The sequence below is a fragment of the Pagrus major genome, chromosome 21 (assembly GCF_040436345.1).
Source record: "Pagrus major chromosome 21, Pma_NU_1.0".
NCBI classification, from domain to species: domain Eukaryota; kingdom Metazoa; phylum Chordata; class Actinopteri; order Spariformes; family Sparidae; genus Pagrus; species Pagrus major.
Genome location: NC_133235.1, coordinates 18,910,051 through 18,924,981, shown reverse-complemented (window position 1 = coordinate 18,924,981; position 14,931 = coordinate 18,910,051). Strand labels below are relative to the sequence as shown.

At 38.3% G+C, this 14,931-nt stretch overlaps 1 protein-coding gene across 1 annotated transcript in view; it reads left to right on the top strand.

Moving 5' to 3' along the window:
- Positions 1 to 8,447: 8,447 nt before the first annotated feature.
- The window catches only part of LOC141016923 (pituitary adenylate cyclase-activating polypeptide type I receptor-like), a 32,424-nt gene continuing 25,940 nt past the window's right edge, over positions 8,448 to 14,931 (top strand). Inside the window, exons 1-2 of the mRNA XM_073491514.1 lie at positions 8,448 to 8,519; positions 9,219 to 9,327. Of these exons, the coding sequence (XP_073347615.1) occupies positions 8,448 to 8,519; positions 9,219 to 9,327 (181 nt within the window). The remainder of the gene's footprint in view (positions 8,520 to 9,218; positions 9,328 to 14,931) is intronic.

Below are 14,931 nucleotides of genomic sequence, written 5' to 3'. Positions count from 1 at the left end.
TTTATTTAATGTAAATGAAAATCAAAATGCCATACAAACACACAAGAAAACACGTAGTTTCTTTAAATCCTTAAGATAAAAGAGAAACCGTGTTTTTGCTACGAATTACGCCGTTCTTTAAGATTGGTATGATCCATTTTGGTTAAAGACTACATTTCCCATGATTCCAGGGGACCGGCAGATAATAGGCAGCTGTGAGTGGTTATTTTCATGATGTTTTGACAGGCTGGTGGTTCACGGGCCCACCAGCCTCTGGCTTACATAACTGTGATACTGATTTTATATGTTTGGTCTCAACAATGACGCTCTGCTGCTTTTGTTTCTTGTTTCTCCAGTTTGATTAACAGACCTCTGTTACTACATCTCTTAAAATAAAACTGGACGAAGTGTTACAAAGTTTAAGTTTAGCTCAGGGGATGAGAACAAATATTTTTTAACTCCCTTGTCCTGCAGAGGGCAGACTAATCGAGCTAAACATCCTCTAGAAAAACTATACAAGACTACTGAATATTATTAATAATATTTGTATTGAACAGAGAACACAGACTAAACTGGGTGATCTATTTTTACTATATCAACCAAGAACAACAAAAACAATAAAAATTATTGTTATGATTCTTCAAATCAATTTTATTTATAAATCAATTTCTCAATTGATTCTTGTTGTTGTTGTGATGATGATGATTATTATTAAAATAAATAAATAAATAAATAATATTTACAGGTTGATATTTCCACACTAATCCAGACTTTTCACTATCTTTATTGCTAGGTCAAGATAAAGATATGAGTGGTTTAATGAGTAGATTTTACATAATTTGCAACAGGTATGAAGAAAAAAGCCCAAAATACATACAGCTGATAAAATAAAAAAGGACAGAACTTTATTTATCAAGAGGCAAATTGTTGTTCAATGAGGTGCAAATTCAAAATATATTAAATGCGAAAATATAGACAGGTTAACAGTGATTAATGTAAAAAAATGTAAGCAGGTAAAGTAGGTAATAAAATGACACAGTGCCATCAATCATACACATACAAGATTTTCCACAGTTTCACAACCATAAACCTTAGTCAAAGTTTGTTTATCAGAGCTATAATGTAATTCACCAAGGGTGATAAACATAGACTAAGTTGCTGTTTCCTATACAAGGACATTGAGTCAATCGGAACTGGATCCAAATCAGAGATAATGTATCTCTTTCTGAGCAACCAAAACTGAAAAAATCGACCATGATGACAATCTTATACACTGACTGTCATGAGCTCCTAAATCTTTCCTGTGATATAGAGATACTTCTGACTTCTGACAGCTTCAGAAATCTGACAGAAATCTGAAAGCGTGCTTCAGCTAACTTCCTGTTACAAGAAAATGGCACAGTCTTATCATCAGACTTACTTTGACAGAAAAGCAGTCAAAGTAAAATGTATTGCTTACAGGAAATGGCAACTCAATCACTTCTTTCACCTTCAGTCTTAGGTGATTGTCATTTATCACTCCATTATCCAGCCTTTTCCCTACCTGGTTGCATTTCTTGAGTTCTGTATTATGTAAGTCCCATCTGAGTGATACACTAAGTGTCTGTTCTGTGTATTACTTCAGGGGGTTTAATGTCAGCATTAGACTTCTACGATTGATTTATGGAGCCCTTTGAGTCCCAAGCCACCTCCACAAATATACAGTAAGTGCACATCTATCTGTCGCAATAAATGATCTAAAATCCTTTGATATAACATTCTTTGACTTAACATCAAATATACATGCAGCTTAATAGGCACTCTTTCTAGAGGGGGACAAACTTTGAATTCCTGAAGTCTTTGGGCTGTAAAATTAGCATCTGCTCCACTGACTTGATGAGACGCTCACTTTGTGGAGTTGTCAAATCAAATAAATTCACATTCAAGCTTTGCAAACAGTTATAAACCAGTTATATTTAACACAATTTGGCTGCAAGAGCTGACACACACACACACACATACAAAGTCATTCATTTTTACACATAGCAGAGCCACATTTTTACCCTGACATCAAAATTTAATGGTGAGCTCTTTAGCCTCAGGTTTTAGGGGAAGAAGGAACACATTAACAAGTAGGCTATTGCCTGACCTGTGTCTGAGACTCAGGAATAATACATGCGATTTCTGAAATTGGGTGACATTCCTCTTAAAACAAGGCCTCAAGCAAGGCAAGGACTATGTTTTTGTCCTGTAGCACTGATATGGCCTGACCTGAGCTTCCAGGCTATGGCTAAAGAAAAAAATGGAGAATGAAAACAAGAAGAAACATGTTGGGACCTGTCAGGAGGAAGAATATGAATGGGAGGGTAAACACACAGCGAGGATACTTTAAAAAATAACTTTTTTGCATAATTTGCACGTTTAATACATCTTTTTTAAACAGGGACAATGCACGAAGACCATTAGGCTTTCTAAGGAGAGATGTGATGCACCAGGCTCTGACAAATAGCTATTTTCCACCTGTAGTTCCTTGACAGGTAGAAAATTAGTAAGAGAATTTGACATTAAAAAGTACAAAATACAAAATAATATTAAAAAAAGTCAATAAAAGCCTAAAAACCTAAAACATAGCCATGCAATCTCAAAGAGACACAAGTACCACAACAGGGAGTCACAAAAAGACACAAAACAACCACTATAATGTGTCAAGTGATGCAAAAGTACTACAAAGAGACATGAAACAGCTTCAAAGAGATGTTAAATGACCACATAGAGACACACGACTGCCACAAACAGCCCAGAAATATACAAAAAGACACAAAAGATATAACAAAGAAACATGAAACAACCTCAAATAATACAAAAATTACAACAAATAGACACAAAACAACTACAAAGAGACACAAAACAACCAAAAATTGAATACAAAAAGACTGCAAATGACAGTCTGGGCGTCTTGCTGCTATATGTCTCATAATCGGTCCATGTTTACGATTATACTGTATTTTATTTCAAGTAAATAACCCAACAGTAATATAAAAACTAACACTGAAACAGGGTCAATACCACCCCTTGTCTACCCCTGAGAACTGGACAAAGTTAATCCAGTACTGTGTTTTGTGCTATGTTGACCCAATTATTTTCACTGAGGGGATGTTTTTTCTGCATACAGTAAATCATGAATGAAAACCTGTGAGCAAATAGAAACGTGGACTCAATGGCTTCAGATCCTCTGTCTCTCTCTACCCTTTGTTAGTCTTTCATCTTGTAAAATATTACAGTTAAGTGCAGGTTGGTTAACAAAGGCATCCTTATGCTGTTTACTGGACACAGTAAAGGCTTCCAACTGTGTAGGTTTAGGAGAAACAACATACTAAATGCATTTATTTTATTCTTTGGTATAGGAATGAGATCTATCTTTTTTGGTTAGATTTGAAACAAGTAAATGAATCAATTAGTTAATCTACATTGTCAAATCAATGTAATCAATATTACATTTTACTGTAATATTCAAGTCATTTTTAGAGCAAACATTCAATGGTTTCAGCTTTTCAAATATGAATAACACAACAACATTTCACAAAACACAACAACATTTCACAAAACGCACTTTAGAAAACACAACATTGTAAACGAGCAAGCACAAGTGTTTCCCCTTGTCTGAAATGTTGTGTTTTCTGAAATGTTGTTGAGTTTTGGCCCTCAGGGCCACCGTAGATTTTGCTGACATTCTACAGACCACATGGTGAATCAGAAAAATAATCAGTAGATTAATCAATAACATGATGCGATACAACATTATACAACAGAATACAATATTTATTGGACTCAGATACTAAACATATATAGCTGCCCCCATAGACATTAAGATAAAAAATGCAAATAATCTTTAGTTGCAGATGACTCACTGGCTTCATCTAAAATGGGCTTTTCCCAGCCTCAGTTTTGACATGTTTAAAGTACAATTGACTCTAGCTTGTGAAAACACAAGCTTGAATAGGATACATTAGCTCTTGCGGGGATCAAACACTATGCTGTTTCCACTCTAAACAACACCTTTACTGTTGATAGAGAGATAGGTGTCCCTGCTCCACAAAATTGAAACCAGTGATCAAACAGGAAATGCAAGGCCTTGTTTAAATGCAAACATATTGGTTGTTTGAAAATAAACCATTAGCCAACAGGCATCGGGGCTATTGCACAAATCTTTTGTTAATGTGTGTTTGTGAACGGGTCAGTGTTTTAGGATCAGCTTTATGGGAAGCCCAAGCTACAGTGATTACCCAAACCTGATAACATGCTACCCTATAGACCAACAGGTTTGTTTTTAATTATTCTTGAAGCCACTGGGATACAGATACACACTGGGACAGTGAGGGGCTTCTGTTGAACACCTGACGTTAAATGTTCCAGTAAATGAATCACAGAGTAGCTCCAGAGGAGTTGTTGAAGGTTAAATCCTGTGTTCTTGTTCTTGGGAGCCTATTCTGTAGGGAAGGCATTTGCTTTTTTAGCACTGGCCTCAAACTGCCTCACATAGCCCCATTTGTAAAGAACTATCCATAAACCTGCTCCCAGGGAGCAACATGGAAATATATTCAGGAGACTTTTACCACTGTCCTTCTAATCATACCCCACCCCATTTGCCTTTGAGCTACTGCATCATCTGTGTTTCCTAACAACCTATCACTGACCTATCAATTGCAGATAAAATACATTTTAAACAATTTAATATTTAATTGAATTGTTTAAATGAAATTTTATAATAATAATAAGCACTTCTTTTCCAAAGCACTCCACAATATTTCTATGCTCAGTCATTCTCACACTCACACACCGATGAAACAGCCAATGGGAGGAATTTGGGGTTCAGTGTCTTGCCCAAGGATACTTCAACTTGCCGTGTCGAGGGGATCGAACCACTGAACTTTCACTTAGTATACCACCCTCTCTACTGTCTGAGCCACAGCGGCCCTCAAACTAAAAGATTAAGTCTTCCTGAGCTATATAAACTATATAAAATTCCAATTGGATTAACTGGATATGCATTGCCACAAAGAAGAAAACAGACTATGAGTTCATGAAAAGTTGATTTTTTTAGAGATGCTTGGCTCTCAGACGACAGTCATGCTACAAATATATGATGATGTTAAAGAATATGATGCATTGCTGTAGATTAAACTACCCCATAATGAATAATTGCAGCGGTAATATTAATTTGATAGCATGAATATATGTGTACAAAGGGTGGATGGATTATGCGCATTAAGCTTTTATACATATATATACATTATGTACAGTGCATGATGATAGAAACTGTGCTGTCAAACTGTAGAAATATAGTCTGTAGTGGAAGTAAGTAGATATTTTGGTGCTGGAGGTACTTTTGAATACTTCTTTCACTGTGTCTGGCAGCCAGTCCATAAATGTAAGCTAATGCTAATGTAGGCTCTAATGAATGTCATTAAAGAAGATAATTGCAAGGTTGACAATTTGATTAGCATCTGAATGTTGACAGTTGTTTTCTCATTACCATCAATCCTTCACATTTAAAAATAAAAGAATAATAATAAAAAAAACCTACTTCTATTTCAGAAGCATCCTCATCTGAATCCCTACAGTACTGCCTCACTTATCCTTTAGTCTTTATGATTATTATTGAATGACTGACTTTTGAAAAAGAAGGATGTTAGGAATTCGCCCCATTTTACTTTGCTCTTTGTTTCGCTCCATGATTTCGCTTCGAACATGTAAAATTTTCTTTTATTCAACTTCTTATTCACAGGACTTTTCCACCACATTGTTCCTGGTCCTTTACTTCCATTGGGCCAAAATGAGCAGCATGCTGGAATTGTACATAGCCATACAGGTTTGCTGTGTTCATTTGATTAAACATAAATTAAAGTAGGAATATGGCATATCAGCTCAGATCATTAAGGTTTAAAAATGAGATTTTGACCCCGGGACACTCTACAAAGATTGAGAAGGAAATCATGAGTTAAAACTTATCAGCAAATACTCATCAAGCTTCAGATCTTTTACTTCTCTCGCTCCTATGTTGATCTTTCATCATGTAAAGCAATCACAGGCCAGATTGTAATAAAGCAGGACCAACCTTAAGGACGATATCCTATCAGTCAAATCTTGCCAAACCAGATTACAATTAATTTGTTGTTTGATTTATTAAAAATAATTTGCCATTGGGCCCCTATTCCCATCAAAGTTTATTGCAGTAAGTACTTTTATGGTAGAATAAAACTTAATATGTGTCAGTTTGTGGTCTCATGACTTAACATAACTTTGTTAAGAACATGCTTTATGTGAACACATTATAATACGTCTATAAGACATGCATGAGGCTATTTTGTCCATGGACTGATATCATTGAGCGCAAAGTGACATCATGTATTGTTTTGTCCAAAGTTTCAAACCTAAAATGTACTATCATGTAAGAAAAGAAAGGGAAGTAGTGAATTCTCACATCTGAAGAAGAGCTAGAATCACCAAAATGTTTGGCATGAGAAACAGTTGCAGGCTAATTTTCTTTTTTGAATGTCTAAGTTTACAAAGTTTGTCATAACTCAACAACCCAGAAAAATTGACGATTTTCTTAAGGGAGTCTGGGGACTTTCTCCACGGACGTGAAAAGTAGTTGCCTATATTGGTGAAATTGTTTAACGTATTTGTAAAATATGACATATTTACTGTCAATAAAATGTTGTCTTCTTTCAAATATTAACTGTAAATGTGGAATCAGTTAAACAGTGTGTTCAAACAGCTGCTAAGTGTTAGCAGATGAGACGCACTTTAGACGCAGACATGCTGGTACAGCAATGTCACGACAAACAAGGAAATCAGCAATGTCCTAATGTACTGCATTTAATGCCAAATTTGCAAGAAGGCGTGAAAGATTTAAAATTTGTTGCAGCTGTTTCACAAAATTGAAAAGGTTTCTCATGATGCACCAACTCTTAAAATCAGGCCTTTTGTTAGGGACTCTATGATGTTGCAGTTAGGAGATCAATACTTAGTTGAAATAGACTGCGTGTTCACAAACAAGAGAACAACAACAACAACTGCAATCTGCATTACAGTGAACCACATGGAAATCAGACAATGTGTAATCCATTCTGCTTGTTGTTTGGCAGAGGACGTCAGTTGAGTAGACGGTCTTTCAACGTGGCCCAGGACACACTACTAAAAGAGTCCGGTCTGAGTGATCCTGTGTCCTCGATGTGTCTCGGGGTTGTTCACACCTGTACTTTAAGCTGCCCGCTTGTGTTCGGATCACTCTGGACGCATGTTGATGCCACGTCTGAACAGCCTCTGATGGACTTGGCACCTCCTGTGATGTAGTTTGACACATATTTGCATAATCCTAGCTTCAGGATTTTTTAATTAGGGAGATGGAGTAGATGTAATTTCATGGATTTTAACAAAATAATCGAACTTTTGAAAAACATGTCTGGAGGGGAACTTTAAGGCTTACAGTGCAAAGCAGTTTACAGATAAATGTGTTTGAGTAAAAAGTGAGCCTTTGAAAAGTGTTGCAGGCAAAGTAAAACGTGGCAGCGCATGGTCACAGGCACAGTATCTGAATAAGTTCTTCCCACTGGTAATTATGAATGATAAATGCTTCGTAAAATATGTTTTTGTTATTCAAATTTGTATTGAATTTTCAGTTTTGACAATTTTTATAGTACAAAAAACAAGGCAAGTGGCCCACACACGCGTTCACACATCTCCTCGTCATTTAGGATCGTGGAACAGACCGTGTTGAACATGGGAAAGGAAAATATAGTGAAAAATAAGCATGAAAAAACTAAAAAAATAATAGTCAAAAGGCAATCTCAACCATTACATATATATACAGTTTTTCAGGTCCGGAGATACAGCACCTTTCTGTGAGCAGACCAACCTTAATAACAGAAAAATACTCATTTTTTAAAATATTTTTGGTATTTGGGATCTGTTCCCTAGTTAACAGGAGTCAGGGGAGCTGCTGAGCCAGACCAGCCACTCAAGATGTTAACAACTTCAACCCAAAATGGTGTCACTGATGCACACATGTTTTGTAATATCAAGGTTTAACATAATACAGGGTCTGTTGGAGACATGTATGCGCCACGCGTCCCTATTGTCGTCTCTCTGACTGGAGACATTAATTCACCTAATTTTACGCTGTGTGTGTGTGTGTGTGTGTGTGTGTGTGTGTGTGTGTGTGTGAGTGAGTGAGAGAGAGAGAGAGAGAGAGAGAGAGAGAGAGAGAGCAGATGTGCGACAGCAGCTCTTCTTCTTCAAGTTTGCAGCTCGCAGGGAGCGCCAGGATTCATCTATTTTCAGGTTGACATTTTCATGCCGAGGCTGGAAAGAAGAAGTGAGTCTTACAGAGGCGCAGAGGAACAAATAACCTGGATTTGCGCGCACATCACCTTCACCATCACCGTCCGATGAAGGATACAGTAAAGAAGACAGATAAACAGATGGAAATGTGTCGTAAAGGAGGACAGGAGAAATTCATTCTCCTCATCTTTTATCTTCATCTGTGGCACAGAGTAAGTGTTTTTATTCATTTAATGTTCTTTATCATGTGCTCTTCCTCTCGGTTTCCTCCACCAACTGATTAAAAGCAGCTCAAAGTGCAGCTGAAGTTGACCCTTTGCTGCAGCATTTTACACGCGAATAAACCTCCTAATTAGGAAACGTTTGACTTAATTGCAGCCTAATGACATTTTTATTGCAATGCTAATACCATTATTATCCTCTGTCCTCCTCTGGCCCCTTGGAGCAAACACTGCACTTGGGCAGCAAATGTTCTCATTAAGCTGCTGGCGTTAATTAGTGGTTATCAAGGCTCGCGACCTGCGTGAAAGACAAAATCAGCAGGGAGGGTAAGAAATAAAAAAAAAAAATAAAAAAAGAGGGTGTGTGACCGGTGCAGATGATGTCTTATAGTCTGCAAGGTTTGAGCATGCATTTGCACAAAGCATGTTGGAAATAAATGACTTTAATTGTTTGTCATGAATGTTATTCTGAGGGCAAAATATCAGCCTAGTGAGTTTTGATTAACAGCTAGATTAAAAATGTGTACGATACACTTTTTCTAAACATGATGTTGCATCTTCAGAGAAGATCTTATAACAGAAGTGATCTATCCAAAGAGGTGTGTCTGCTGATGTTTTATGTCCGTCCTCTGAGCAACCAGCCGACAGCATCGGTCTGCTTCACTTATAGATAACTAAGTTCCCTCGTGTTTACAGGCCAAAGCGATTCACCCGGACTGCGCCATCATCTCTGGGCACCTGAGGGCTCAGGAGATCTGCAGCCAGACGAGGAGGAGCGAGGCGCAAAACCAGAGCGACCACAGCGGTGGGTTCATGTGCGGAGCTGCTGCTGCTGCTGCTGCTGCTGCTGCTGCTTTGTGTTTCTGGGAGGCGCACTGTGAGAGGTTTTTAATAGACAGGAATGTGGGCTAAACTAAAAAAAAAACAAAAAAACAGGAAATGGTATATGGAATAAAAGAAACACAAAGGCAGAAATCAATCAGGTTGAACTTTATGTGGGATCTTTGGAGAGTTTTATTTGCCTCTTAGATGTTAGGTTGTCCTCTGTGGTATGCTTTTGTAGTTCAGCTGAAGAGCACACACACACACACACACACACACACACACACACTAGACATTAGATATAATATATGACCATAAAAACAAACATGACTTCACTGACAGAGGCTAGAATACAGTGAAAATGTTTTGTCCAGTTGTCTTTGACTTTATAGGAAGTGTTTTAAATTATAATTGTTTAATTTAGAGTGACACCAAATGCCATATTTCCTATAGGTTGCAGTTGTATGTATTACTAATAAGTCGATTTGTTATAAAATGTCACAATATAGGGAAAGTATGTCCGTCAAAATGTCTCAGAGCCCAAGTTGACGCCTTCGAATCGCTTTGTTTTGTCCTCACAATAGTCCAAACTCCCCGAATATTCACTTAAAAGGTGCTACTTGTAAGAAAAGTTGATTTTTGAGTCTCATTCCAAACTCGTCAAATAATGATGCTTTGGGATTGTTGGGTCACGCCTCAAAAATAAATTTTTCTTACAAAAAGCACCTTTAACTATCATGTATGTCAAAGAAAAGCAGCAAATTCTTACATTTCAGAAGCTGGAACCGCAGAATGTTTGACATTTAAATGTCTAAAAAGATGAACCGAAAATCAAAATAGTTGCAGATTAATTTTCAAGAAAGAACAGTTTGTTTCAGCTCTTTTGAATATCCACAATGACCAACAACACAGAAGTCTAAATCTTTAGATATATACAGCATGTTAGGTGTTGATATTCATGTAACTTAGGAAAGTTTTAGAAACTGTGCCAGTCAGCTGGAGGTGGATCAGTGGGTGGAGAAAGGTTAACTGCCTTTAATAGAAATAGCAGCAGAACAGACTTGATGCACATAAAGAGGCAATAAGAGATAAAACAGATGCAACACATCACATTTGTCATGATGTGGTCTGATATGAGAAACGGGTGGGGCTGTCGCAAAGACTTGGCTATCGCTAATGGCCCAGCTATTGTCCGAAGCAAAAAAACAACCATAAGAATCCCAATTTCACAGAGAAACCTGATCTCTGTGCTATGGAAAGGCAGGTTTTGTTAGATCTAGTGGAAGGAATGCAGTTTTCAAGTCCCGGTGGTAAGGAACACATATCAGCGAAGGAGCAGTTTTTCCTGGACACCACACTGCGCAATCAGCATTAACTTCAGAATGATAAGATAAGCAAAAAAGGTTGCCTGTTGTGGGTAGACCTGAATACTGATTCAATGACCTGAATATTTCTTCCACTTCTGTCAGTTGATGGGTTAAAGATGCAGTAATTTCCCTCCTAGCAGCAGAACAGCTGTGTGACACCCCTTTAAATAAAGCTTCTCATCTTATTTTGAAAAGACTGAGAATGCAGAGAATGACTGAAATCTGTAATGTGCGTGGACTGAGTGTTATGTAGCCTTCATCACACTGATCTATTACCCACTCTGACACCTGTACTTCCCCCTGGTGAGGTTTCACCTGCTTGTCCTTCCAATCTGACTCGTTGACTTCATTATATACTAATGAACCTGGCGTCTCCCAGAGGGCCACCCTGCATGTCACCGTAATGCGCTGCGTCACATGGGCCGAGCTCATGTCCACGTCATCAGAAACTGCCCCAGAATAACATCACTCTGACAACTCCCCTCCGTGAGAGTGATGAACTTTACCATTTTCAGACTAATTTGATCTTAATTACCCCCAATGACTCTGAACACAGGAGTGACACAACTCTCAGGTGTTGTTGTTAACCGCTGCTCATTACACAGATGAAAGTCTGCCAATGGATTTTACTGTCGCAGGAGGTGTGTTTGTGCGTCCATCAGTGTGCTGCCAACCATGCAGGTGACGTGTAATCATGCTGAGGTGGAGAGTCATGCAGAGTTGGAGTCTCACCTTTGTGAGATAATCATCAGTGTCGTCAGTGACTGACGCCTGGCGGTAACAGGCCCACGTAGACGTCATAGGATGCTGTACTCTGCTGTGAAACTGTTGTGGTTGCAACTAACAATTAGTTTCCATTATTAACAATGATCTGTTGATAGTTTTCTTGCTTAATTGTTTAGTGTGTAAAATGTCAATATACATAGTGACAAAGTGCCCGTCAGGAGTTCTGAGGGGCCAAGGTGACGTCTTCATACAGCTTGTTTTGTCTAAACAACAATCCCAAACCCAAAGATATTTAGGTATAATAGTATAAAATGAAGAAACGCAAAAAACCCTCGCATTTGAGAACCTGGAATAGCAAATATTTGGCATTCAACCAAGCAGATGAAAGCGTTGATTTGTTGACTGGTAAGTCTGCGAATTTGGTTCAAACTAACATAACTCCACAACTGCTGGATGGATTGGTACAGATGTTCATGGTTCCCAGTGGGCAAATCCCTCTGACTGTAGCGTCCCCCTGACTTTTCATCTAGCTCGATCATTAGGCCAACATTTAATTTGCCCCGTACTTTGATTTATGCTCCTCACCTGTACTTTGTGTTTGGTGCTAATTAGCGAACATAGCATGCTAATGTGCTAAACGAAGGTGATGAACATGGTAAACATGGCTTTATGCCTGCTGAACATCAGCATGTTGGCATTGTCATTGTAAGCGTGTTAGCTTGCTGCCATTATTTTGCCCAAAGCACTACACTGTGAACAGCCTCACAGCCTCAGGTGTAGCATCGCTTTAGACTCCTAATCTTGTGTAGGATGTTTTGTTTTTCCTGCACACCACACTTGTAGTGTGTGTTTTTATTTATTGTTTTGCACATTAGGACAACCGCTGGATGATGAAAATAATATTTTGCGCATATAATGGGGAGCAGATTTTTATGTCTATGTATATCTCCATGCTTACATTTACTTTAAAGAGACACTGTACCTAAGTATAGCTTCACAGAGCAGATTATATATATTAAGTTTTGCTCTTGATTAAACAACTTACTGATCCAGTATTTAAATTGATGCTGATGGTCATTTATTAGAAGTATATACACATTTCTTAAATAGTGTATAACACATTATAATTCAGTTGTAAGCTGATACATGGACATTTTTTGTGTTTATTAATGTTCAATGTTCAGTTTTTTTACACTTATCACTTCTCCTATGAAGACATGTTATTATAACTGACTTACATTGTCATTCATTATCTGTTTATATATCAGCATCCAATTATCAAACATCATGTTGCAAAATGTTTTGAATTTTGATTCTGAAGAATTTTATGGCTTTTACCAAGCTGAACAGGTGTTTTTATATGTAAGTCATTATTGAGGTGTAAATTCAACCGGCTAAGTGTGTCACCTCCTTTAGGGCTCCTTTCTCTAAGAATAGAGAATTGCTCAGTGGGTGACAAAAACGTTTAATTAATCTGAGAGACAATGTTTGAAATTAAACATCAATCTCTTGAATTGACAGTCAGACATACAAGGAAACATAAAATTATGGTTTTCCCCACATGGCAGTTTAAATCCCCCCCTGTGATTAAGCCCAAACACAAAGATGTCTGTCCCATTGAACAGTATAAGTTTCCATAATTGTGGAGTGGCTTTTGTGACATGGATGAATGGGGACAAATGTCTACATACTGTAGATCATATGATTGTGCCTCTTTCTCTGGTGACTCTAAACTCAGGCTAAAAATGAAAGCCTTTCATGATCAGCACATCACAGCTGTCACATCACTCTCAGTGTCTGTATGACTCAAATCCATAGATCTGAATTTTTACATCTCTGAGCGGGAACTCTCTTATGGGAATATTATTCCACCACTTGACTTTCATTCACACTTTGAAGAGCAGTCCAACTAACATCTTGTAGAAAACAACCTAGATATAAACTCAGGCTCAGATACAGTACAAAGGACCTGGCTGGTACCAGAAAGTCAAAGGTAACATTTTTTCACAGCAAAACACAAAAATAAGGAACAAGACATGGAGCCTAAAGCCACACTGGCAGCTCTGAGAGGCTGCTAACATTAGCATGCTAACATGCTTACTCAATGACAACGCTACAGGTCTGGTTATACAAGAGAAGAAGTCGTTTTCTAGGAAGATGTCTGAAGTCAAAAGTGTTTATAGTTGTTCCAAACGGCTCAACTCAGGGTGGGATGAAAAGAGACAACATATTGTTTGAATATCGGGACTACAGTGCTCATTTTCACATAATCTCCACTGAAAGGCATGCACGTTGAGGGGGGTTGACCGCGGCTGCCATCCTCCTTGTTAGCAAAATGATCAAAATACAACCCCCTTCTTAACCTGCCTCTATCAAAACCTGCCTCCATCAAAACCTGCCTTGTTTAGTTGCATATCTATCACCTATCATATCTAGTCGGCCTGACTCACTGATTCTTTATCTGACTGAGGTTTGTTAGGATCTATGGCCCCGGCAATTTCTCTGGAATATAAGCAGCCTAAGGCTACATTCAGACCAGAGCGTTTTGTTTGAAACAGACTCAACTTTTGGAGAAACGCAGCTCGACGTCAATCAAGCAAGCTGCCGATCAAACCACAGTTGAGGGTAACGTAATATGTCATGTGTATTCACTCAGTTTTGCATTGTGCCCCAATTCAAAACACTTTTTTTTCCATCTGTGGAAGCCGATGATCACTGTGGGCACAACATTTTTAACCTACTCTTGCAGAGGCATGACCGCAGATCAGAGGCATTGGGCGGGCATTTAGCATGGCTAAATGCTACAGAGGGAACACAACGGACATTTCTTTGTGTAGTGCGATGTTTGTGGTCACTTGTGATCACTGGGTTTGGTCTAATGCCCCAGTTTAAAACACACAGTTGTTGTTGGTTGCTGGTTGTTTACTGTTATTTTTAATCCGTCAATGTGGACAAATGATCACTAGTAGGACCAGTATGTAGCATATCAGCAAACTTATCAGCGGGGCGCTAACAGCACATGACACTCCCACACTCCCACACCCGCCTTACCCTGCGGCATCTGAACGTAGCCTAACTGCCTAACTGTGCTGTGATTAATCCATGCCGCTGTCCGTGGTGCTGAAGTAGCAGAAGTATTTGTATTTGTGCATTTATCTCTGATTATTGAATTTTGGATTTTTTTAAAATTTATAGAAATTTGACCGGAAATTGATCTGACTTTGGAAAGCTGTGGGGGGGAGGGGATTTCAAAGCTGTCCAACCATCCAACAAGCTCTTCTGATGGAGTATACTGGTGCCAACAGGATGTTTAGTCTTTACCAGGTTCACCATATTAGTTTGAAGGTATTTTGCCGTTAACTAAAGTAAAGGACAAGTTATTATGAACGATGGATAAAAAGTTTAATACAATTCATCCTCAGTGAGGCATGACTGTGTGCTGCAAATGTCATGAAAATCCATCCAATAGTTGTAACAGTCTGGGCGAATGTGGT